At 55.2% G+C, this 25305-nt stretch overlaps 1 protein-coding gene across 1 annotated transcript; it reads right to left on the bottom strand.

Moving 5' to 3' along the window:
- Positions 1-112: 112 nt before the first annotated feature.
- Positions 113-25048, bottom strand: RNF19B (ring finger protein 19B). Its single transcript, XM_064398133.1, has 10 exons — positions 24891-25048; positions 11048-11721; positions 6136-6341; positions 4473-4617; positions 3917-4079; positions 3347-3461; positions 2793-2933; positions 2420-2627; positions 1323-1454; positions 113-923 (listed from the first exon to the last, which is right to left on the bottom strand). The coding sequence occupies exons 2-10, from the start codon at positions 11608-11610 to the stop codon at positions 440-442; spliced, it is 2157 nt and encodes a 718-aa protein (XP_064254203.1). The 5' UTR covers positions 11611-11721; positions 24891-25048; the 3' UTR covers positions 113-439.
- Positions 25049-25305: the final 257 nt, after the last annotated feature.

Raw genomic sequence — 25305 nt, 5'->3', positions numbered from 1 at the left:
GAGGGAGAAGAGAGATCTCTCCTCTGCCCAAGCCTTTGGGAACAGCATTCACGTGGGCAAAGGCAGCTGGAAGATTTCCCTGCAGCTTTGGAAAGGATGAGCTGGATTCAGGTCCAATGACAACCAGTCTTTATTCCAAGAGTCCCTTAGGATGGTTGCAGACATACAGACACACGTACATATTTACACTCTTACACACCTCACAGAGTTTGAACCAATAAATTAAAACAAAAAGAGGGTGGAGGGGATTTTTTTTCTTTGCTTGTTTTTTGTTTTTTGGGTTTTTTTTTTTTGGTTTTTTTTGCTTTTTTTCTGTGTCACGTAAGAAACAACAACTCCCCGAGGCAAGGCTGGGGGAGCCAGCTGGAGGATGGCAAACAGAAGCCAACAGGGCCACAGCCCTGGCCCAGGAGCTGCAGTGACAGGGATGGTGCTCGGGTCACACCCTGGCTTCGATGCATTCCAGCTGGACCATCTCATCCAGCCGGCAGCCCTCGGCTTGGGCACAGTGGCTCAGGGGGGCACTTGGGCTCTGGGCACCTCTTGCCCGGGGGGTGTGTGGGCAGCCTGCTGCAGTCTGGCACGGGGGGGACTCGCCCTCGTCCGAGGTGAGGTCGGGCACGTCGTCGGACTGGCTGTCCGAGCTCTCCAGGTCGCTGCGGATGCTCTCGGGCTGGGCCAGGGTGATGTCCCACGTCTGGCTGCCAATGCAGTCCTTTTGCTGCTCACAGCTTTGGTGTTTGCACGTCTGCTCCTGCTTGTCATCCTCCTCCTCCTCTTCCTCTTCCTCCTCCTCTTCTTCCTCGTTCTCTGCCATCTGGGTGTGGACGTGCAGGGAGTCCTCTGTGCTGCTGCCGCTGGTCAGCTGGTAGTGACTGGGTTTGGCCTCGATGTCCACCTGGATCTCCATGTTATTGCACTCCCTGCAGGACAGGAACAACCACCCTCACGTTACTGGGTTCAACTGGGCTGTACTGGGAGGATCACACCCCCCAAAACACCAGCAAGATGCTGCTCATCACCCCACGACCCTCTGCTCTCCTTGGATCCTCCCAACAGAGCCAAGATCACCCCAGGGCTGGGCTGGGAAAGCTCCAGAGTCCCCCCAAAGTGCCAGAACAGCCCCTGAGGGTGCTGGGCTGCAGATCCCCTCCCCAGCCTCCACACCACACATGGAGGCTGCTCCCAAACTGTCCCCAGCCCTCCTGCCGTGTTGGAGAAGGATCCCTGGTGCAAACTCAGCCATCCCCCCACCCACAGAGCCTGCGTTTCTCCAGGACAGCCTCCACCAACGCTCCTGCCAGCTCTGCACGTCCTCCTACCTGTCCTGGGGGTTGTAGGAGCTGATGATGGAACCAGCCATGGCTCGGGTGCTGGCGTTGTCGCTGATGGCCCCCAAACTGACCGAGTCTTTGGGGAAAATCTCCTTCTGGACATCTGCCTGGACTTCCAGCCTGCACGAAAGAAGAGGGTTCCTCAGAAACGCTTCAGATGCTTTAGGAGCACCAACCCACCCCTGCTGCTCACGGGAAAGCAAGAATCCCTGTGAGCTGGCCCAGCTCAATGTGACAGGAGTTTAACCCCAGTGGCTGCTCTCATTTAGTCTCATTTTTGGCTCCATTTAGGCACATCCATTCTGTTTTCCATGACGGAGGTAAGGCCGTGTTTACATCCATGACTCACGCGGTTCCTGCGAAGAGCTGATTTCCATGGATCTCGCACAGAGCTGTGATTACATCCTGGCTGCCACATCAACACGTGGCTCTAATTACCCAGAAAACTGACTCACAGGCAAGTTAGGAGGAAAACTGTGGTGTAACCTCCTGATTTGGAGAGCCATGACCCTGCTTGCAGAGCAGGAAGCATCAAAGGCTCCAGGCTGGGATAACAGGGCTGCATAGCTTTAAGCAGGGCAGGCAGGAGCTCTGTGCTGTTCCAAATTAAGCTGAAGCATCAGCTCTGTGGTTCCAAGGAGCTCAGTAGGGATCTGTCCTCCTTGCAAGAACTAGACTGGCACTGACTCCAGAAACAGAATCGTGGAATGGTTTGGGTTGGGAAAGGACCTTAAAGATCATCCAGCTCCAACCCCCTGCCACGGGCAGGGACACCTTCTCCTAGCCCAGGCTGCTGAGAGCCCCATCCAACCAGGTCTAGGAACACCTCCAAGGATGGGGACCCCACAAACTGTCTGGGCAATCTGTGCCAGTGTCTCCCCACCCTGGGTGGCTCCGGGTTCCAGATCATCCTAAGTGATCTCCTAGACCTGGTCATTCTACAGCAGACCAGGGCACAAAAACACCACGACACAACCCCTTGATCAAAGCAGCTTCACTCACACTCCTGGAAAGCTCCCCAAAACAAACCCACTCAACCCACCCAGGCCTTGGGAACCCCTCTGCTTTCCCCCCAGCCCAGTTACCTGCTGTACTTCCCCTTGCTCCCCGAGAGGACCCCCCCACTCAGGGTGCCCCCGGACAGCGCGGCGAAGCTGGCGGTCTCGCTGTAGTTGCCCTGGATGACACTGAGCCCGTCTGTGGGGCTGCCACTGGTGCTCAGCACACTGGTCAGCCCCTCAATGCTGCTCTCTCCAATGCTGGGGTTCTTCAGGGCTCTCCAGGCATCGGCCACTGCGGGGAAGGAGAGCACAGGGGGTTGGACTCAGCACTGGGAGCGCTCGGCCGCGATGTCTCATCTCAGATCTGGGAGACATCAGGACCTCAAAGCATTTCATTACAAGAGGCAACAACAACAAGAGCATTTTGCTTCACCCCCTTGCTATCAGCAGTTCTTACCTGTGATGGGTCCATCATCTTCATCAAACTCGATTTTCACCCCCTTTCCATTGGCTGTGCTGACCCCACAGCCACCACCCCGGCACAGCGAGATGGGCACGACCCCGTAGACGTAGGCCAGCATGATGGGGACCCCAATTCCTGGAGAGGAGGAGGAGCTGGGTTAACAGGAGCTTAAAGATGTGTTGGGCAGACAGAAAAAAAAATTTAGGGACTCTCTCAGTCATGTTTTTGTTGCTTTTAAAGGTTCCAATTCCCAATTATGCAGGCAGACAGTGGAGGAGCCCTGTGGGCTGAGTGGGGGAACCCCAAGAGCACTGAACCCCCAAGGCATCAGCCACCAAACCATGACAGGAGACAGCTCTGTGTGACAAGGGGCTCCAGGATGGGCTGTGACACAGCAGACAAGCCCTGTGCTGGCTGTGGGCCAGCTCGAGCACACCAGGATGTGAGACAGCACTGTGCCCAAAGCCACACTGCAAACTGTCCTTGGGCCACCCACTTGTCTCAGTGGCCACCAGGCCAGCAGAAGGGACAGGGCTGAGGCCACTTACCAACACTGACAGCAGCAATGACTGGGGAGGCAATGACAGACAGGGTGACCCCACCAGTAATGGCCAAGTTCCTCTTGTGCTTGGAGGTTTTCTTCCCCTCGTACCTGCTGTGGATCTGACGGAAGAAAAAGCACCAGGTGAGAACAGCAGACTCCCAGGGGACATTAAGAAGCTGATTTTACAGCTTTGCCAGCTGCATGAGCACTTGAAGAACCTCATTTTGAGCACAGATCTCCTCACAGAGCAGACCTAGCAGGAGGGTCTGTGATGAAGAAAAAGAAGCAACAAAAAGCACAAGGCTGATGGGCTCATAAGGGACCTCCTGGGTGCTCCTGGGCCAAGGCAGAGGCACAAGAGAAATGCAAAATGCATTTGGGAGGACTTGAGCCTGAAGGGCTACCAGGGCTATCAGCCACCACCTTCCCCCTGCCCACACAAAGCCCAGGAGATAAGAGAAGCTTTAGAAGAGAAAATTGAATTTGGGTCCTATGACAAGATCCACCCCTCCTATCAGCTCTAAATTTCTGGTCAGCACAGAGAACACCCCAAACCCTCTGCCCCCACACTCACCTTCCTCCCAACGTACACAGGGATGCCAATGACCATGGCAGGAATGGCAATGCCAGCAATGAGGGAAATGCCCACAGGAGCTCCAATCAACGTGCCCAGCTGCCAGAGAATCTTCTTTTTACGACTCCATGGCTTTTTGCCCCAGAATGTACAGCCAGAGGGGCTACATGGAAGGGAAAAAATGACATTAGCACTCCAGCAATTCCTATAAGCTCCTGAGAATCCCAAGTTCAACTTGCACATGAATAAAAACCAAAACTTAGGAAGCAGGTAGACAACATAAATAAGTTTTCTGTCTTTTTTCCCCCCCAAAAGGTGACTATCACACTCCTGGACCTATGTTTTATAGTCAGTACACCAAGAGGTCTCAAAGGTAATTGTATCAGGACCTTTGTTTGATGTGGGAAGAGCATCCAAATGCTGTAAAGCGGGATCAGAGTTCATCTCTTTGGGTCAGAAACAATAAAATGTCACTGAAGCACGAGGGTTGAAGTCCAGCAGGGGCAGTAACTCCTCCACAGAGCCTGAGAGAGGCACGTGCTGCTGCCCTGCTCACCTGAGGTAATGCAGGTCTGAGATCTCCTTCATGCAGAGCCAGCAGAACTCGCAGCCGCACACGGCACACGTCATGTGGTTGCAGCTGCCATCGTTCATCTTGATGATGTAAGCACTGCAGCGTGGGCACGGCTTGATGTCATCAGCTGGGGGCAGGAAACAGGGAGTTCAGAGGGGATCTCTGCTCTCAGAGCCAACCATCAACCAGGGGTTCTCATTAAGGACTGAAATCCTCATTGTCTCTGCAGCAGAACACCTTTGCTGCTCACAGGGAGTGGCGTGTCTTTTAATTTATCTCAGAGAAGATCATTTTGATGTGACAGACCTCACCAACAGCAGGGACTGGGAACAACAGCCACTTTTAAAAGCTTGTTCTAATCTTGAACGGGATGTATTCCAGAATTCATGCTTAAACACAGGGAACAAGTCATACCTGCCCAGCACGACGAGCCATTACTGAATTGCTCCACGGAGGTGATTCATGGGCCAAGAGCAACACAACAACTGGGAGAGCAGCACTGGAGAAACCCCAAACCTGGCCTTTAGGGGACCAGGGGCTGCAGAGGCTGCCCAGGCCCCAGGCTGCTGCTGGCAGGGCAGGATAAGGGGTTTTCATCCCTTCCTTAATTCAGGCATCATCTGATCGTGGTTATGCAATGGCTGTGCCGTGGTTCAGGGCTCTGCTGGCCCCTGCAAAGCTCAGCAAGATGAAATCCAGCTGTGAGCCCAGCTCACACCTTATTAATCACCAGGCTGGATCCAGCACGGCGGGGTGGGGAGAAACCACTGTCTCAAAAACCTCCCTTCCCATGGCTAAGTGCCCTTCCTGGCAGGGATCTTTTTAACAGGATTAAACTGGGTTTTTCTGCTGGCTGGGGCAGTATCTAAGCCGTCCATTCTTAGGGTTCTCTAAATTGGAGCATGTTGGACCTCGGCACACCACTAAGCCACCTCAGAACCACCCACGACAGCTCCACGCTGAGTGAATTAATATTTAAACTCCTCACACAGAAGGAAAACCAGGGGTATTTTGTTTGGGGATAGGGCAGGGCTTTAAGAAATGGCCTCACTGCCCACTTCCAGAGTCAATACAGTTATTTTTAAGGAACACACACTCAGCAGACACAGCAGCTCCTACCAGGCAGTGGAGGAGTTCTGTGGGTTGGCATTTTTTGGTACCCGCCATTACCAAGGCCTAACAGTGCACAGAGCAGAGCTCCCCACACTCAGCTGGCCATGAATGCTGCTCTTCACGACCAGGCAACTTTGAAGCTGCAACAGTAAAAAAGTGACTGCTTGTTCAGTGTTTAGATCAGCAAAAAAGCAAGAACGTCCAAGATCAAAAGAGCCACAAGCCGAGCTGGGGCGGATGAGGGGAGCTGCTGTGACACAAAAGGACCCAAAGCACATCATCACCTACTGATCTATTTGGTGCTGCTGGAAGAGATCAGATGTGTTGTAACACACAGGAGGAGGGGAAATGACTCTGAGTTTCACAGCTGCTGGAGACACTTGGAGGGGAGGAGGTTTGTGCTTCCTCATCACCCACACACGCAGAGCCCAGCAGCCCAAAAACCAGGCTGTGCCTCTTGCAGGGCGAGGAGCTGCAGCCCAGTGGGTCTGTCTGAAGTTGTGGCATTTTAGAAGAAGGGGCTCTCCCATACCTGGCCCTGACTCCTGCCCGTAGCTGAGGCCCGACGTGTGCTTGGTGCGGACGCGCAGCGCCTGCGCGCGCTGCTGCCGCGCCATGTCGCAGGTCTGGTTGGGGTGCCATATCTGCTTGCAGTGGTAGCAGAACTCTGTCTGGCAGCCCTCCCGCTCGCAGGTCAGCTTGGGGCAGCTGGCACAGCCGTAGGCGATCACGGCGTAGCTGCGGGGAGGAATTAAAGCACAGAGTTACCAAGTGAGAGACCTTTCACTGACACAGCCAGAGCCAGCAGCCCAGCTCCCCCGTCCCACTCTGATCCACACCAGACACATTCCCGAGCTCTGCAGGGCCTGAAATTAAGCAGTGCTAATTGGGTTACTCAGGGCAGGGACCTTTCATGCAGGCAGCTTGAGATGCTGAGCTGTTCTCTCCTCAGTAACTGCTGGCAGTTCTCACTGGCAACTCTCACAGGGTGGATTTGTCTGGCCCAGTGTGCCCAGCCTCCTCCCAGGATGGGCTCTGGCTGCTCTTTCCAGGCACACACATCCCTCATTTCCTTAGGACAGATCTATGGATGGTCCAGAGGAGTCTAGGAAAGCTGAGCTTGTCCTGGGCACTTCTATCAACTGAGTGATTCTAAAAAAGTGGGATAACAGTTCCAGAATAACAGCTCCATACATAGCTAAGTCAACAAGTGAGCTCCTCAGAGCTTCCTTTTCCAAAGAGTGGTGAAGAACAATGCCCTGCCTTTGGAACAAGCCAAAACTGGAGTGAAATAATCAACTGTGCAAGAGAGAGGCCGAGCTCAGCCAGCTCACTGTGACAGTAGTGTGACACGCCCAGAAGGAAGTGTCCTGTGTACACAGAAGCCCAAGCAGCATCACAGGCAGTGCTGCAGAAATCTGACTGACAGCCACTGAGGATGAGGCTGTTTCCATTGGCAGGGGCTGACATGAGCCATTCCAGAAGTGCCTTCCCAGTCCTGCAACACCCATATGGCAAAAAGGGTATTTTTGTTAGTGGTCAGAGGAGAACAACTCCTATTTAAGGTTTCATATTGAGAGCTTGTGTGGCTCGAGTTGTATTTGCCTCTTCTTCTCCGAGGCAGCAGCGTGAGAACCACTGAATGTGTCATACCACAATGATTCATATCCCGTGGGAGTCTGAGCAACTTCATCCTGCCAGGCTACGACAGCATCGCCAGAGAAACAACAGCTGAGGGCTGGCAGCACCACTGCAGCTCTACCTGTGCATCCACACAGCTGCACCCGAGCCCAGCAGCAGAGAGATGGGGAAACTCCACCCCTGGAAGTGTCCCAGCCCAGGACTGGATGAATTTTAAGGTTCTTTCCAACCCAAACCACTCTGTTGCTATATGGTAATTCTGTGATGGAAATGACCCAAGGGGTTGGGAGGGATGGATTTGATTCCTGTGCACTTTGTCTAAGGAATATCCCACTAAATTTCCTCACCCTGCCACTACCCCCCAGCCTGCCCTCGGCAAAGCAGAAAAGAAAAGCTTCATCTGCCCAGCTGTGTTGTGACACTGCTATTCCAACCCCTAACAGCAGCCTAGGAGAGCTCAGTGTAGTATATTAAGCACACTCTAAATTAACTCCTCACTCAAAATGTTGGGTTTTTTTTTTTAAACACTCAAGAAATTAAAATCATCAGCATTTATATTTTATTGCTGGAGCTGAAATGACAAATATCATGCACAAGCCCACAGCTGTGGGGAAAGAAGCTCCAGGAGTGTCTAGTGGGGAAAGAAATAACACATCTCCACATCAAGGTCAACTAGAAAGTGGGTTTTGAAGTGAAATGCTGAGGAATGGCCATGGCAGGACCTGGATGGACAGTGGTTCTCCTCTTCCACTGACCTCTGACACATTGCTGGCTTCAATGGCCTTTTCCAGGCTCAATCCCTTTAGGTAAGAAGAGAAACTGAGTTTTCCCCACAAAGCAACGTGAGTGTCTTCCTGAGCCCCCAGGAATGGCACAGCTCCACTTCCAGCCCCCTCCTTGGAAGGCCACGAGTTTCCTGTGCCCCTCCTCCTGCCCATTCACGGATCCCAGCCCACACACCTCCGTTTGCTTTAAAGGTTCTGTTTTTCTCCCAAGCTTCTGGGAAGGCTGCAGTGTGACAAACACTAGACAGCAAAACCACCTGATTGTAGCAAGGGAAAAAAAAAAACAACAAACAGAGAAAATGATTTGTTTTGCAATTGATGGCGCATCAATTGACCAGGGTTTCCATGGCAACACGCACCGGTGTTGTGTTGTCTTCCTCCTCCTCCTCCTCCCGGGCAGCACAGCCAGGCTCTTTCATTTAGGAAACACTGCAGGATGCAGGAGGAAGGCACAGGATGTTTTTAGGGTCCTGTGACAGCCCTGCAGCCCCTTGATGCTGCCACCACCAGAGAATGCCAGCCCAGCCCTGTGGGGTACCTCGGTGGTGTTGGAAACGATACAACTTTTAGCATTTTTGTCGTAACTTCACTCAGGGGTTTTGTTTGCCTTTGCCCAGGGGGAGGGGAATTGAAGTTTCTCTTCAAAAGCCCGGGTGAGGCCTCTTGAGCTGAACATCAACAGATTGGGAGGAGCCAGAAGAAACAGAGGAAATAAAGGGACATCAACAAACATCACCCCCTGGGGAGGCTGGAGACACCTGGTCTGGGCAAAGATCGATAAGAAAACCAAAGAATGAGGACCGAATTAGCATCGAAGGGATCAATAACCAATAGGAGACGGAATCATTGTGGAATTTAAGACCAACCAACGTGAATTTCTTTGGGGTTTTTAATGTATAAATATGTGAAAAGTCTGGTAAAGAACTAGGTGGGATGGAAGGATTTTCACTGCACAAGCCAGGCATGTGTGGATAAAAAGATTTCTGCTCTACATCCTGGCCAGAATAAAGGAAAGCCTCGATTCTCTGACACTGGAATGACGTTGCTGGCGAGTTTCAGTCCGGCTGACAGCGGTGGGTGACAAACATCACCCTGCCGTGCCCCCAGCCCTACACTCGGTACTACTCCCGCACTACTACAGCGGGAAAGCCCGCTGTAAATAATTCATACCCCGATTTTACATAAGCACAGCCACACCAGCTCTGCTGGGAAGAATGAATAGGGTGATTAATTCCTCTCCCCGCCGGAGGGCTGATTCCAACAGCCTTTGTTCGAGCGCCACAGACACACCAGCAGCGCCGGTCCACCAGAGCTGTCTCCAACATCTCCAACAGCCCCGGGCTCGCCTCTTGCTCCTCTGGGCAGCTGGGAGGAGGATGCCAGCATGTCACCCGGCTCATCCTGCTCCCTGAGTAACCAGGGAGGAGGCTTTGGCTCGGAGAAAGAGCCGTGTGTGACAGCAGCCTGCCCAAACCCCCCCGGAGGAAGGATCGGGCTCGGGATGCTGTCACAGAGGCAACGCCCTCGGGCCGTGCTGGAGCTGCCTCCTTCCAGCCGGGCAGCGCGGGTGACGCCGCTGTTTGTACACCTTGGCCCGGGCACAGATAACATCACAACAGTCTGAGATTCGGTGAGCAGGAGCCGCATTTTCTCCAGCCGGTCACCAGCGAGGCATTCCCTCCGCGGCTGCTCTATCTCCCTGATCTCATCCCCAGCGCTGCTGAAATACCGAGATCTTGCACTCGATTTGGCTTCAGAAAGGAGCAAAGGTGTTGTTTGCTGTTAGCTTCACCCTCTGAAGGAACAAGCCCTCATACAGGATGCTCAAGAGGCCGTGAAATGGGTAACCTGAGCCAGGTTCACTGATTTGCATAGGATGCCTATTACAAGGCTCTGATTAAATCTTCACAATCCTCCCACCAACTTTTCCATTCCGACTCCTAGGTCAGACTTTCCTTTCATGTTCTTGCTACCCAGAACTGCCATCCAAGCTGAGTTGTAGCTCAATTTCACAGCACTTCTCTTAAGTTCCCCGACCAAGCCCTTTTCCAGGCAGCTTTGGCTCACACTCAAAACAGAAACCTAACAGAGCTCGTTTAAAGGAAAAGGGAAGAGAAAATGAAAGCAACACGTTCATAACTACACAGTCATCAAGCTTGGCTGGGCTGACTTCTGGACAGACAGACGTTTCCTCACTTGGGCAACGGACAGTGAGTCAACATCACTCCTCTCTGCTGTGTATTCATGTCCTCACCGGGAAAAAGTGACTGGTTACTGTTCCTTCTTCCCCACTACTGGAGGCTGCAGCGTTGTCCCCATGCACTGTCCCCAGGACTGGCAGAGAAATGCACAGCTGGGAAAGCCCACACTCACCATTTGTGCAGAAAAAAGGTTTCTGTTATATTAGGGAAGCGATGGCTCTGCTAAAACCCCCTTCAAGTCATATCGCTCCTACCCAGTCTGTCTGTGTTTTCAGAATACCCAAGGTCACATCCTGGAGCTCTTGAGAGATAATGGGGATAGATGGAATTTTGGTACCCAAGGCCTATCAGCTGTCCTGAACAGACTGCAGATAAGCAAAGAGCAGCTAGGGCTCTTCATGGGACTCAGCATCACCCTGCTGAGGTTTGGACACCTCCCTGTGCCATCCTGGGACCCAGGCGGGCCAGTGAGCCCCAGGGCCGTGCCAGCCGGGATGCCATCCGCAGGATGTCCCCCCTGCTGGGGACAGGCAGCATCCCTCCAGGGTGGGGTCTACCTCCTCCAAGCCGCGCCAGCACAGACAGATGGGGCAGCACCCTAAGGAGACAGCAGGCTTCCCCTGCCAAGCTGTCCCACATGGCACATGGGTTCTCCTCCTCCACACGCCGTCCCGGGATGGAGAGCAGAGAATCCTATGGGGACAGCGGTTCCCCGCTCCCCAGGGCGTCCCAGGACGGAGAGACAAGCAGGTCCCCTGTGCTGTCCGAGCACGGAGCGGCAGCATCCCCCCGCCACCGCTGTCCCCGCAGCACTCACCCGCAGTCGGGGGCCGGACACCAGCGGCAGTCGGGGTCGGCGGCGAGGCAGCGGCGCAGCATGAACTCCTCGTACTTGGCGACCAGGTGCGGGGAGTCGCGGAGCAGGCGGCGGATGTCGGCGGGGTTGAGGCGCTCGCTGCACTCGGGGCAGCAGATGTTGACGCGGGACTCGGTGATCTCGATGCGCAGGTACTGCCGCAGGCAGGCCCCGCACGAGCGGTGCGGGCACGACAGCAGCCGCGGCGCGTTCTCCGCCGGCTGCCGCACCAGGCACAGCGGGCACTCCAGCTCCTCCTCGCCCTCCGGGACCACCGGAGCCTCCTCGGGGGGCGGCGGCGGCGGCGGCGGCGGCGGGGCCGGCGGGGCGGCGGGGGGCGGCGGCGGGGCGGCCGGGGGCGGCTCGGCCTTGGCGCGGCGGCGGCCGCCCGCGGCGGAGGCGGCGGCGGCGGAGAAGACGCTCTGGAAGGAGAGGCGGCGGCGGCGGCCGGGCTTGGGGCACTTGGCGGCGGCCGAGTGGATGGATGAGGAGCGCGGCGACTCGGAGTCCCGCTCGGAGCCCATGGCGGCGAGGCTAGCCCGGCGGTGTCACCGGCGGCGGGGTCCGAGGTGGAGGCAGCGGGTCAGTCCGGGGGCTCCGGGCGCCGCGTCCCGCCGGGCGCTGCCTCGGCCGCGCTGTAACGAAAGCGGAGCCGGGGCCGGGTGAGCGCGGCCCCGCCTCGTCCCGCCCCGCACCGGGCGCGGCCGCCGCCGCCGCCATTTCGGTTGTGGGCACCGCCTCCGGGCAGCCCCAGAGCCTGCGGTGCCCGGCCGGGTGCCCGTCCCCGTCCCGCGGCTGCGGTGCCTGTAAATGGCTCTGAAGCATCGAGCTGAGCCTCCGCCCTGCTTCTGGGCTCCCCTCAGCGCCTCCATGTCCCCTGAGCGCTGCCATTGCTCCCCTCAGTGCCCCCTGCACCTCAGCGCCATTGCTCCCCTCAGTGCCCCCTGCCTCCATCTCCCCTCAGTGCCATTGCTCCCCTCAGTGCCCTCAGCCCCTGGTTCCCCTCAGCCCCTGGCTCCCCTCAGCGCCATTGCTCCCCTCAGTGCCCCCTGCACCTCAGCGCTTCCATCTCCCCTCAACGCCATTGCTCCCCTCAGTGCCCTCAGCACCATCGCTCCCCTCAGCCCCTGGCTCCCCTCAGCCCCTGGCTCCCCTCAGCCCCTGGCTCCCCTCAGCACCATTGCTCCCCTCAGGGCCCGACTCTCCTCAGCATCCCTGTTCCATCAGCACCCCCTGCTCCCCTCAGTGCCCCCATGTCCCCTAAACACCCCTGTCTCCCTTCAGCTCCCCATTTCCCCTCAGCGCCCTTGGCTCCTCGCAACACCCGGCTCCCCTCAGTCCCTGGGTCCCCTCAGCGCTCCCGTTTTCCCGTCAGCGCCCTGATTCCCTCCATGTTTGGGTAACACTCTCAGGCACATTCATGGGGTGTCCTGCATAAGGCCAGGAGTTGGACTCGATGTTCCTGATGGGTCCGTTCATCTCAGTTTATTCTATGATTCTCTCTTCAGCTTTACATCTTCCCCTCAACATCCCTCACTCAGCACTGCCTCACCCACGGTCTGAAATGGGGGGAATCTTCTGGCTGAATTGTGCTGAAAAAAAGCTTTCTATTTTTAAAAAAACCCTTGGGCAGTTTGCTTTTTAACAGTTCTCGTTGGAGAGGGGTGTCTATAAGCTCAGGAGCCCCCTCTAAATCCATCCATCCCAGTGGAGCACCTTGTCCCTCGCTGTGTCCCTCCTTGATAACATTTCTGAAGATCACATAAAGATTTACTCAGCTGGGAACTCCTCCCTGAGTGCCAGGTTTAGAGGCACTGAAACTACAACCCACATTCTCACTGCACTCATGCAGAAAGTTAAAAGCCTCAGCTTCCTTCCAGGGTTCCCCTGTGCCCAGAGGGGTCTGCCAGCCTCACATCCCATCCAAAGGCAGATAAACTAAAAGGAAGGACGCTGCTTCTTATTATGCAGGGGAGGTGAAGCAGAAAGATCTGCTGTGTCTACGAAGAGCCTCTTAAATCAGCACAGAAGGAGCTGCCTTGCCTTAGACTGTCAGCTCCGACTGGACAGACTGTGGTTATTCATGTGACAAGTGTGGCTCCATCACTGTCTCCCAGCTATCACCACTCCTGAAATCATCTCCCTCAGCAAAGCCTGTTTGCGTGATTATTATTACCAGCATCCTTCCCAGAGCTGGGATGGGAACAAGGAACCAGGATTTCGGTGCTGGTGCTGCTGGATTGCTGTAGGCAAAGACCCCAGATCTGTCGGCACAGCGAGGATAATGATGACACTTCCCTGTCTGATGGGTGAATGAAGGCACAGAAGGAATAAATCACCTGCACAAATGAAGCTTCCTCCTCTCCTAAACGCCCTGCAGCAATCCTGCTTTTCCCTGTGCTCCTTCTCCATTAATTCTGTTCCTGCCATACAAGCCTCCCTTACTGCTTATCCCAAGATGTCTGCTACACCCAAGTCCTTCCCCAGAGATTGCATTCCCCAGACATTTGTCAGCTCTTCACATTCCTGCCACAGCACACAGGGCTTTGGAGCAGCTGGAAGATTTGGACCACACTTAGGTTTGGCCTCTGAGTGGTAAATTCCTGCCTGGGATCAAAAAACCCTGTTAATTAGCAAGTTAATTTGGCAAGGGCCAAGCAGATCTGCTCCAAGAGAAGCAGGGATGCTTCCACGTTTTTCAGTGAGTTGCTGAGCTGTGGTCCTTGGGCAGGCAGGAAGATTTCCCTGACACTTTGTGGTGTGGAGCTCCCAGAGGAAAATAACCCTTTTCCTTGGGAAAGGAGGGCCAGATGAAGAAGAGAGAGATGTTATGTTGGTGTAAAACGAGATAATATTGAAATTAACTACTCCTGTCTTGAGACAAGCCAGGTATGAGGCATTTTCAAATGGCTGTCGCTGCCCATCTGTAGCAGAGACTGTCTTGCTTTGATGATTTCACTAGAAAAATCACACTCTTGACTGAAATAGAGAAACCTGAGCAGGACTTGTGTGGGACGGATCTCCCAGACAGCGCTCTGCCAGCTCAGCCCTACGTCCTCTGCAGCGCAGAAGCAGACTCCAGCTCATTGTGGGAAGGTTTCAGCTCAAAAGCTAACGTGAGACAGGCCTGAATTACCAGTAGTGCAGACACAGAGAGACAGAGCAAAACCATCTGGAGCTCCTGGGAAAGGATGGGCTGATGGGGCAGAAATGACTCTTCACTGCCTTATATGAGGAATCACGATAGCAGCAAGGCTGGGGGAGGCCAGGGTAAATCCGAGTGACTTCAGAGCCATCCTCCCTCCTCCCAAGCTCTGCAGAGCTCTTGCCAGTGATTATATATTTGAGGAAACTCAGTGCTTTTATGGAGCTCTGAGATACAGATTTCCAACTGTCCAGACCCCGCTGTGATCCAGACATCCCAGCTGCTTAAAAACAAGTTCTCCATGGCTGAGGTGTTTCTCCATGGCGAGTTTCCACAGCCCTTGCCAGGAGCAAAGGCTCCTGCTCAGCGTGTTCCTGACTAGCCGTTTGAACCCGGTAGTTTGTTTTGATTCAAAAAAACACCAAAAAAACCCACCCCAAGACAAACAGCCGGGAACTGGAGGCAGAGGGCAGGAAAGCAAGCTGCCAGGGAGGAAAGAGGCTGATTGCGAAGTCACCGGATTGGGAGTGAGATCAGACCAGCCCCTCCCCGGAGCTGCGGGGAAGCTGCCACCAAGCCTGACCGTTAAACTGGGGGATATTTGAAAAGATAAACCCAAACCAAACAAACAAAAAAAGATACAGAAGGCGGGGGCGTGGCGGGGGGGATTCAAACGCTGCAGCGAATCATTCTGCAAATCCCAGCTCCAATAGGCAAATTTGCTTTTGCTTACGCTGGCAGAAAGCTGGAAGATTGCTGACTTCCGACCCCGCTGGATTTGGCACAGGCGACTTTTAAAGCTGCCTGAAAGCGCTGTATCCCCCAGGAAGGCTTCCAGGGAGAAGGCTTTGTGCAGACACCGGCTGGAGGCACCCCACTCTGCCCAGTGCCGTTCCCAGCCTGGATGGAGCCACGGGGGAGGCTGAGCTGGGCTGGACCTGCTTTTGGAAGGCATTTCTCTTTCCAGAGAAATACCCTCGTCACCCACACCCCAAAAACCCCCTGCAAAGCAGAGTGACAGCTCTGTCACTGTCGAGGAGGAAGCGCCTCTGGTGATGTAATGAAAATTCCCCTTGCTAATTCAGAGAGTGAAAGCAGAGGCTGAGCTGCTGGGAAGGGATTGTGAAAGTCAGACTGCATGGAGGAACTGGGGTGTGCCTGGCCGGGAATATCTCTGTGGCAGGAGGCACGTCGGTTTGGGTTTGCAGCCGATAAAACTGAAATTCCAGCTCCTACCACATCCCTTTTGCCCACCTTTCCCCCCTTCCTGGTGACCCAGATATCACAGGTGTGGGAAATACCTGCCTGGTGCTCTCCTCCCTGGCCTGCACGACACAGGGGGTGTTGAAACAGCTATTTCAGGACACACAAAGATCCAATCTGCCTAAAACCTCTGGAATGCAGGCACTGAGGTGTGAACCTCTCCTTAGCACTGCCTCTTTTCTCTAGAAGGCCGTGGGTCTCCTCAGGGTTTTTCCCACATTTCCCACACAAGGATGGGGGGTTATTCAAGGGGGACAAGCTGCATTGCAGAGCAAATTGAGTTTAGAGAAAACCCAGCTCGTGTTGCTGCTTGCTGATGAAATGCGGGAAGGAGGGGAGCAGCTTTACACCAGGAATTCTTCCTTGTTTTCACACAGGGAGACTCCGGAATGACTCAGCTCTGGTTTTGCTGGGCAGGCTGAGACCTTTGGCCCTATTAAGGTGGGACAGCCAGGGCTGTTAAAGTGATCCAGGTGCATCAGGATGCCAAAATGCAGACGGCAGTTTCAGGGGTCTCTCTGCTGAGGACCCACCACAGGCCCCACCTGAGATGTGCTGCACTCACAGCATCTGGAGGAAGATGAGATGGACAGACAGATTTAAGTAGCACAGAGGTCATTTTAAACCTCTCAGAAGTGCACTGAGAGGTGTCCCCCCAGCTCCCTGCCCTGGAGAGCTGTGCCAGGGGCACGTGGGCTTCCCTACTCCTCTTTCAGGGGTCCCACCTCCAGAGCAGGGATGTCAATCTTGGCTTGCCTGAGGCATTCAGTGAGGCTTTACCCGGAGAGCCCGGAGCTCTGCTGAACGTTCATGGGGAGCAGCTGCGATTGCAAGAACTGGAGCTCATCGGGGTCATTTTCTGCCAGGGCCCCGGGGAAGCACCGGGTCGTAATGACATGCACTGTGATCGTTTGTCAGATGGAGATGTCATTAACGGCCGCTCGTGTCTCTCCAGGGAAGACCCCCGTGGCTGGGGAGGGCTCTCCCAGTGTGCACATCTCTGCCTCCATCCAGTTAGTTCGTGTTCTGTTTGCCTCTCCTGGTCCCCTGAGATGTGTTCAGGGAAGGAAGGAGATGATTGTGCTTGACTCCTCTTTTCTCTGCTGGACTTAACGAGGATTGACATTCTTTTAAATGAAGAGGAAGAGGCAGGAGATGAGAGCCTTGGGATCAGAAATGCAAGGCTCTTCCAAGAGGATTTGTTCTGGTTTAGTCTGTGGTTACACCTCCTCTCCCCTCCATCTCCCCGTCCCACTCTGCTCCCTCCTAACACCCACACGCACGGCAATCTTCCACTCCCTGCTGCGCCTTTCTGGGGAAGAGGCTGTCATGTGAAATCCTGGCAGAGAGTTACCACACGGAGCTCTCTGAAAGCATCAGAAGAGGCCTGGCAGAACAGGCCGGCAGCCGGAGGAGCGCTGCGCTCCCCCTCCCCGAAATCCCGGGCGCTCCTCTCACGGATGGCAGCTGGGGGGAGCGGGGAATCGTCTTGGGAGCTTGGGAGCCGCCCACACACATGGCAGATCTTGTCAGCAGCTGATAAAAGAGGTGGGAGGCGGGGAGATTTCGAGGGGGAGGAATGTGGAGGCTCTCGTGCCCACGAAGCTGCCCCCATCCCGTCTCCTGCAGGGCTCCCCCAGCTGGGCTGGCCACGGGCTCGGCCCCGCTGGTGACACACGTGCAGTGAGGAGAGACCCCAAAAAGGGACTCGGATGTACTTCAGCAGTGACGCAAAGGTAGGGACCATTAAGCAATTACTTATAATAGTAATCTGACATGCTTTTCCCCTCTACAAAAAGCAGCATTTCCTTTTGTAATGAAAGCACAGGCTGTTCTGTGTTCTTTATTCACCTCCACGCTCACTGAACAGCTTTGGGGATAGAAGTGACAATATCCCCGCTCTCAAGTCACTCTCACCACTGACCTGCTACCCTGACTGATGGGGGATTTATAGCTGAGAAGGTTTAGCACTCTAGGGTGCTGCCATCAGGATAGGGCTGGCCAGATCCCTGTGGCAGGAGGAAGGAGCCAGACTCCCTCCTCACCTGAGTCATTAAATAGACAATTGAATGTTCGGTGTTGGCGTAAACACAGGCGAATTAGTCACTGGAGAAAACTGCAGTGCCTGTGATGGCTGGCAGTGGTTAGAAGGTGGTGTCACAAACACCTGTGACAGCAGAAGGCCAAGAGGCACGGAGATGGCATGGTATGGCATGCTCCTGGCTCTGGAGTATCTTCCTGATGCCAGCTGTTTTTTGGGATGCTCAGCATCTTGCAGGACACGAGCAAACCTGTCCACAGCAGAAACAGCAAGATCAAAGTGAAATCTTCAGGAGGAACACCCATGGAGAGCTAAGGAAGAGTGTGTCCTGCCCTTCAGAGAGCAGATGCACAGGCAGAGCTCTGGCACGGGCTTGGATTTCTGCAAGGAGAACAAGTGAGGCACTGGCCTGGTTTCCAGGAAAGGAGAACAGTGTGTCACAGAGAAGGCATTGAAAAGACCTGAGGCTTCTGCCTCAGCTTTCGGTCTTACTCCTGCAGCCACGTGGGTGCTCGGGAGTTCAAAAGGCTGAACTGGAGACTCTCCTGCAGCTGGCACAGGACAGGAAGCTGTGGGCTCCTCCTGCAGAGCTGCTCCTGCAGAGCACAGAGGGTGTCCCCGTCCCTGCTGGAGATTCCCTGCTCAGCTCACGTCAATCCCTTTGCAGTGGGACTGTGGGAATCCGAGGTGGGCAGGAAGGTTTGGTACAAGGCACCATCTCCAGTGCCCAGAGCCCCCAGAAGACACTGGCAGCCCATCAGCAATGTCTGAAAACCTCCCAGGATCTCTGACATCCTCTCCAGCTGGTGCATCTCACAGCACAGGTAGGGCTGGGCACACCACACGTTTCCTCCAGCTGACCCACCCATTTCCTATTTTCTGCAGACATGACAACTAGTGAGTTAATCCTGCAGGCCATAAACTAAGCTGTATTAACAGACACCATCTGTCCTTTTTCATTTGCTGATGCACGACCTATTTTGCTGTGTAGTGGAGCAGGCGCTGCAGTTTTGGGGCTTGCATGTAGCAGTGTCCCTGTTGCCAAGGCATAATCCACTGCTCGCAGGGACCTGCGAGGGGGAGAAAGCTCCAGTGAACTGAGCACCACTTGGACCTGCTGCCATGGGCAGGTGGTGGCTGAAGCCTGTCCCTGCCTGGCCTCCAAGGAGGTTTGGGCTTCAATGCCACAAAGCACCTGGGAAGGGAAAGTCTCAGCAGAACTTCCAAGGACAAGAGCACGGCTGCCCTCAGCAGGGTCCTCTGAAGCCCCTTCAGCAGCGGCCACATCCACATTCCCTCACTTGTCAGGAGGTCGTGGAGAGACCCGAGTTCTCATCCCAAAATGGGGTTTATGGGAACAGGCTCAGCACTCCAGCCACGCTGCTCTAGCCTGGGGTAATTCCTGTGCTTTACAGAGCTGAGCAATGGCAATCACACCAGGATAGGGAAAGACAGGAAGAGAACTCTTCCTTTATCCCTCTGGTCATGTCTTGGAGCAGTGTGGTGACCCTTGTCTGGGTACAGAAGTACAGACATTGTGAAAGATCATAAAACCATCAGGATTTTCCAAGCCAGTTATTATTTGACTTTACCAACTCTTGAGGCAATTCCAAAGGTTAGTGCCTTGTCGAAAGAAGCCTCCTGAATTTACCAACTTTCAATTTAACTCCGTGCTGGTGGCAGGAATTTTCCCTGAGTTCTGAAACAAAAAGTCAGGAAATTCTGTGGATGTGTGCTAAGGAGTCAGGAGGGAGCTGAGTGCAGGGCTGGGTGCTAGCCCACTCATCTGTTCCTCAGAGCAGCATGATCAATGGTCACTGACCTCTGGACTCCCAAAATCAGCCGGAGGATTTCCAGCTTCCTGCCTCACTGCACAAAAGCAGAAGAGAGAGTGGAAGGAATTATTCAGACTGACCTTGGCCTTAGCCAGAGCACTGCTCTCTGACTTAGCTCAGTTGCATTATTGGGGTTTTCCAAAGGACTCCCACACTCCTGGCTGGGATGTGGCCCAAACCCACCCCTTCTGTGCCATCAGTGTCCTCTGAGCATCCAGCACTGCCAGGAGTCATTCCCTTTCCTGCTAGTCCAGCTCTTTTCTCTTAGAAACTGGCTTAAGCTCTGAACGCTGGTGTTCCCTGCCCTGAAATCTGTGCTAACTCCTGCACAGTCTCACTGCCTGCAGAGGTGTTTGGCCCCTCTGCTGAGCTCGTACCCTCAGCCTCCAGCAGCAGCAAGCCCTGCTGTCTCCTTCCTGCCTTCCCCGAGCTTTGCCCAGTGCTCCTTTGTGCTGTGGACACTCTGCATCAGATGTGACAAGAAATAATGTTCCACACGTGCCCTGGTGTTCCTGCAAGCTGTGCCCCCCATCTGCACTGGCACTGGCAAAAGGAGAGCTGGTGTCAGGATCTCTGTGCCAGGAGCAGACTGACAGGTCAGGGTGTAAATCCCCGCTGCGTGAGACTTCTTTCTCTCTTTGAGCTTTGGGAGGGGGACTGGCTCAAGAATTGTACTGATCTCAGTCCAGGAACAACCATTCCCTTTCCACAGGCCACAGCCTCTCTCTCCTGTGTGTCATGTGAGGAAGAGGAGCAGGGAAGGGCCGTGCTTTGCCAAGACTAGAACGTACCCAAAACTGTGACTGCTGTCAGGAGGTGGGAAGAGGAAGAAAGAGCCCATGTGGTCAGCCCTGGAAAGGGCAGTTCCTGCTGAGAACTGCCCGGGGAACATTCCCATTTTCATAACCAGCAACAGCTGTGAAAAGGGGAAAGAACAGTGATTCTGGACCCTGCCAGGCTGGGGGAGCAGGGAGGGCTCCCAGCACAGCCCTCTGGCCCCACAGCAAGGAAAACGTGTGTCATTTTCCAGAGGGCTGAGCCAGCACTAACCAGGTGGGGAATGTGTGAGCCTCTCACTCTGAGCATGTGCTTGCTCAGGGTTCTCTTGTCTCAGCTGAGATCTTTCCCCAGCCTGACCCTTGGCTGCCAGGCCCCTGCCCCCAGCTCCATCCAGGGCTGTTCCCCTGTGCTCTGTTCTGTGCAGCACAAGGGGGCAAAGGGAGAGGGGAGCTGTAGTTTGTCCTTCATTCCTGGGCTGGCATGGAAAAGCAAATGGGGTTTGTTCTGGGTTTTGCTGCTGATCCACACCTTCCTTCCCCCAACCTGATGCAGTGACCACAAGCCCATTCTCTAACTTCAAGCACAACCCACCTTTACCACAGCCAGGAAATTCCTCTTCTCCCTCAGCCCTTCACCACCATGAGAAACACTCATCCCTCTCTGGGGCTTGTCATCTGTGGACTGTCTTAACCAGTGTTGGAGCAAACTGCCCCCTGTGCTGCCTCAGGCTGGGCTGTGCACAGCAGAAAATTGAGTAGGAGGTTTCTGGGGCAATCAGTGTGCACTGAGACCTCAAATGCTTCTCTGAAATCAGGCCCTGCTGTTGCTCCAGAGCATCCTAACAGGGAGGCAGCAGCCTCTCTCTGCCCAGCCCTGCCACCTCTGATCTGGGCTGCCATCCCTTTTCCCCTGAGCACCAGGAAAAGTCCAGTACCTGACACTGAAACAGCAGCAGCTGCCCAGAGCCTCTCAGCTGCCCCTGAGTTACAGAATCCCTCCCTGCAGTCTCTCAGGAGGAGCTGTCAGCAAAACCAGCCCTATTTAACCGAAGCAGGGACAGCTTTGCTTTACATGGCCCCCCTCTGCCTTTCCCTGCTCCCCTGGAACTGGGCATTCTTTGGGAAAAGCCTCTCAGGGCAGCACCAGCCCTTGTGCTTCACCCTGGATGTGAAGCTCAGCAGCATGAGGGGTTCCCGTAGCTCTGGCTGCTGCTCCAGCTATTCCCTCCCCCTTCCATGGATCTCTGCAGGATTCACAGCCCAGCACCCAGGGGTGCTCCCCAGCCCCAGAACGGTGCCCTCAGCACGGGAGGAGCAGCGAAATCACGGCTGGAAAATCTGGCAGTGGCCGTGGAGCAGAGCGCTGTCCCGGGCTGGGGACCAAGAGTGCCTCTTTCCCATCCAGCACGCCAAGGCTCCGAGCCCTGCCAAACCCCAGTGGTTGTTCCTGCCTTTGGCAAGCAGGGGATGGCAACAAAAGCATGTGCGAGGCAGAAGGAGTTCAGTGAAGGAGGGAAGTGGGTTTCTCTTGGGTCTCTGTGACCTTTTCTGGTTTGGAAAGAACAGAGATGTGCAGAGATGCTCACAATGCACAGCAAGGCTGTTTCCACTGCCCCAGCAGCAGAACAAACCTCGTGGCCTCCTTCAGTCACAAGAAATTGGAGCCCAGAGCCACAGCCCAGCCTTTGGCTGCGGGGGTGGAACCAGAAATCCTGGGAGTTGGTGCCTTTGCCTGTTTGCAAGGAAAATTTATGTGCAGCCATGGAACCTCACTGTGTGCCTTGTCCTCCAGCCCTGGTTCTCTGGGATGCAGCTCCTGCTGTGGGATGGGAACAATTTTTCTTCAGCTGGCAGCAGCTGAGCCAAGTTGTTTTGGAGTCTGTGGACTGGGAGTTATGTCAGCAGTGCCCTTGGCCATGAGGATCCCATTGACTCTCACCTCTTAGCTTGGAGGAGCAAGCACAGAGAAGGAGCTGTCGGGGCAGGGCCAAGAGAAGGGCTGAGACTGAATGACTCCAATGATTTCTCCATGTGCTTCCAGCCCTTACAGCTCAAGCTCAGAGAGAAAAAGTGGTGCTGGCAGGAGGAAAGAAGAGGGGTGGGGTTCTGTGCAGGTAAATCAGGAATGCACCTTGATCCTTCAACAGCTGAGACTCAGGAGCAGGTTTACAGCAAAGATAGAAAAGCTGATTTGGCCAAAGGGATAATATTTCTGTTGGGAACCAGAGAACTATTGATTACTCAAGTAACCTCAACTATTTAACAAACAGCTACCTCAGCAGAAAGAAGTGTGAGCCTGGCTTTAGGGAGAGGATTGAAGGGTCTCCAGGGTGGCCAGGCAACAGTGGGAATGTGGATTCCCAGTCTCCTGGGCTCTCCTTGCTGCACTGCTGCCCTGCCTGCTCCCAGTGGCACCAGATAAGAGTGAAAACAAACACCAGGTGAGTGCCCCTAAGGGGGAACATTCACTGCAGCAGTCATGGCCGAGATAGCCAGGATTAAAACGTCTCACAGGACCTGGCTCAGCTCCCAGGGCCTTCTCTGGACACTGGCACAAAGGCAGCTCCTCCTGATGCCCCAGGTCTCTGCAGAGCTCACAGATCCATAGCACTTTTCCCAGGAGGGAGCACGAGTTCCCAGTTAATGCATTTCTGTATTATTGTGTGCCTGGCAGTGCCAGCCTGTGGTGGGGGCTGAGCACACAGGTGACAGAGCATGGCTGTGGGGACAGGGTCACACCAAGGCACCGGGAGCATGGCAGAGCCTCAGCTGCTGCAGCTGATGTGCAGATGCCAGGCTTTGTAATATTCACATGATCATGCTTTTTGCAGTGTAGGCAAGTATGGGGGGAAGCAAAGAGAGCCAGCTGAGCCACAGAGAAGGTCAAGGACTAGGAGGGGGTGACTTGGCCTTTCTGTTTGTGAGAGGTCCTGGTGCCATTCCTGCACTGAATTTTGAATAACCTTGAAAAAAAAAATCAAGTTGGAACATGACTTTGAAGCAGTCCTGCTGCTGGTCATGCAGAACCACAACCTGGGGCATGAAACTGCAGAACAGCAGTGTTAACTCCTCCCTGCACCCCTCCCAAACTGGCCCAGGGAGCCCAGCTCGGGCTGTGCCCAGTGAGGGCCCCCTTGGGGCACAGGGGCCTGTCCTGAGCTGGCTCCCTCCCAGCATGGCTGCCCTGGGCAGAGCTGAGGGCTGGCACTGATCAGCTCACGGGCCCTCCCCTCCCTGCCTGCCCATGCCAGAGGCTGGCAATGCAGCTGGCCCTGCAGCCACCTGGCTGACAGCACTGCCTGTCACCCTCCCAGCGTGGGGCTGCCTTGCTCCCAGGGAAGCCCCACGGAGCAGCACAAGCTGTTGCTGTTGGCAGTTTCCATCCCAGAAACAGCAGTATGGCCACCTGGGCCACTCCCCAGTGGTCCCAGTAGACCCAGCACGTGAGCCTTGGTGGGGAGGGACTGTGCACCACACAGCGATTGCTTCCATAATTAAAGCACATGTATGCCTCTTGTTGCAGTTACACTCTCAAGCACTCCTGGCTGCATTTCTCCGTGGCCCCACTGGGTCACAGCCCCCAGCCCTTTAAGCACCCCAGGAAATGTGTTGGTTCAACAAAGTGGTCGTGACAGGAGCATCGGCCTCTCCCTGTTCTTGGATTTCAAGCAAGGTTTCTACTTTGTGCCTCTTCCATCTCCACTCCCATACTGGTTTCTGTCACCCACAGGGGTCCCCAACGCTGGACTTTTGACCCCAGTTGTGTTTTCCTCAGTCAGGCACACACTGAGAATCCCGAGAGAGCAGAATCAGGTCAGCACAGATGCGTGGGGTGCTCACAAACTCATTTTCTAGTTTGCTGAGGCTGTGTAGCCTGAGTGTAGGTGTAGAGCCCTTACACCCCACTGCTGTGAGATCAGAGCTGGGAACCCACAAGCAGCAAGGAGCCAGCCCAACTCTTGGATTAAGAAAAAGATGAAATTCCCCCCAGGAGCACGGGCCAGCACAGCACACAGGTACTGCTGGGCAGAGGTGACTGTCACCCTCACTCCCTCTGCTAACAAAACAGAGCCCGTTATGCAACCCCTGTACTAAAAGGCAACACGACACCCAGAGAGGCTTCAAGGACTTTGTTGTTTTGCCTTCCAGGGCTGCAATCCCCAGGATCCACATGCAGAGAGCTCCTGGCAGTAGCCATGCACCTGGCTGCCTTCCCCAGAACGATTGCACAGGCAGGGAAGTGCTGAGGCTGCTGGGGATGTGCAGTTTAGGATTCCCACCACAAACGCGCTGCTGGGCTCGCTCCCAGTGCACCAGCTCTGCTCACAGCCTCCTCTAAGACAGATGCAGCTCAGGGGATGGAGTCTCAAACTTTGATTCATTTCATCAATGATCCGTGCTCTAATCCCTAGGGAGAACTGTGCTCCCCTTCTCCAGCCAGGGACCAGGGCTGCTCCCCATCCCTTTATCCTGTTCTGAAGTGCAGGCACTCCTGGCTCTTCCCAGTACAGCACCAGTGACACACACCCTGCTGTCCCGGGGAGAAGCATCTGCACCAGTTTCTGCAGCAGCCAGCTGGGCTCTGACCTGCTCTCCCTGTCCCAGCGCCAAGCCCTGCTGTGCCAGGCTGTTCAGCATTGTCTAATGCCACCCCCAGCACCACATCACCCCGAGAGATGCCGAGGCGGGCGCTGATGCCACCGCAGCTCGCGGAGCACCCCCTGCCCCGGGCATCCCTTACCTGTCCCCGGAGCCGCTGCCGGTGCCGCGCTCTCCCCTCCGCAGTCTCCCCGCTCTCCCTGTCCCTGTCCCCTTCCCTCTGCGCCACCTCCCCGCGTGATGTCAGCGCAGCCCGGCCCCCGCAGCCTCCCCAGCGCTCCCTCCACGCCAGCAGCCGCCCATCGCATCCCGCTGCTGCTGCTGCTGCTGCTTCCCTGCCCAGCGTTGCCACAGCGACAGCAGGGGAATCCCATCCTCTGCTCCTCCATCGCCCAGGGCCTCGCTTGGTATCACCCACTGCAGCCCTTCCCAGAGACCGCGGGAGGCACAGGGGGACAGCAGGGGACAGCAGCAGGGAGCAGCCGGTGCTGGCCTTGTGGCTCAACAATCCTGGAAGGGAAGCGAGAGCAGCCGGGGGAAGCAGGCTCAGAGCAGGC

The sequence above is a fragment of the Passer domesticus genome, chromosome 24 (assembly GCF_036417665.1).
Source record: "Passer domesticus isolate bPasDom1 chromosome 24, bPasDom1.hap1, whole genome shotgun sequence".
NCBI lineage: Eukaryota > Metazoa > Chordata > Aves > Passeriformes > Passeridae > Passer > Passer domesticus.
This window is presented reverse-complemented; position numbering and strand designations above follow the sequence as displayed.

Excerpts from the sequence above, each read along its gene's own strand:
- RNF19B (XM_064398133.1), bottom strand. The coding sequence starts at position 11,610 with ATGGGCTCCGAGCGGGACTCCGAGTCGCCGCGCTCCTCATCCATCCAC. Across the intron at positions 1,455-2,419 it reads AGCAAGGGGAAGTACAGCAG|GCTGGAAGTCCAGGCAGATG; the intron begins GTAACTGGGCTG and ends TCTTTCGTGCAG. Across the intron at positions 924-1,322 it reads TCCTACAACCCCCAGGACAG|GGAGTGCAATAACATGGAGA; the intron begins GTAGGAGGACGT and ends CCTGTCCTGCAG.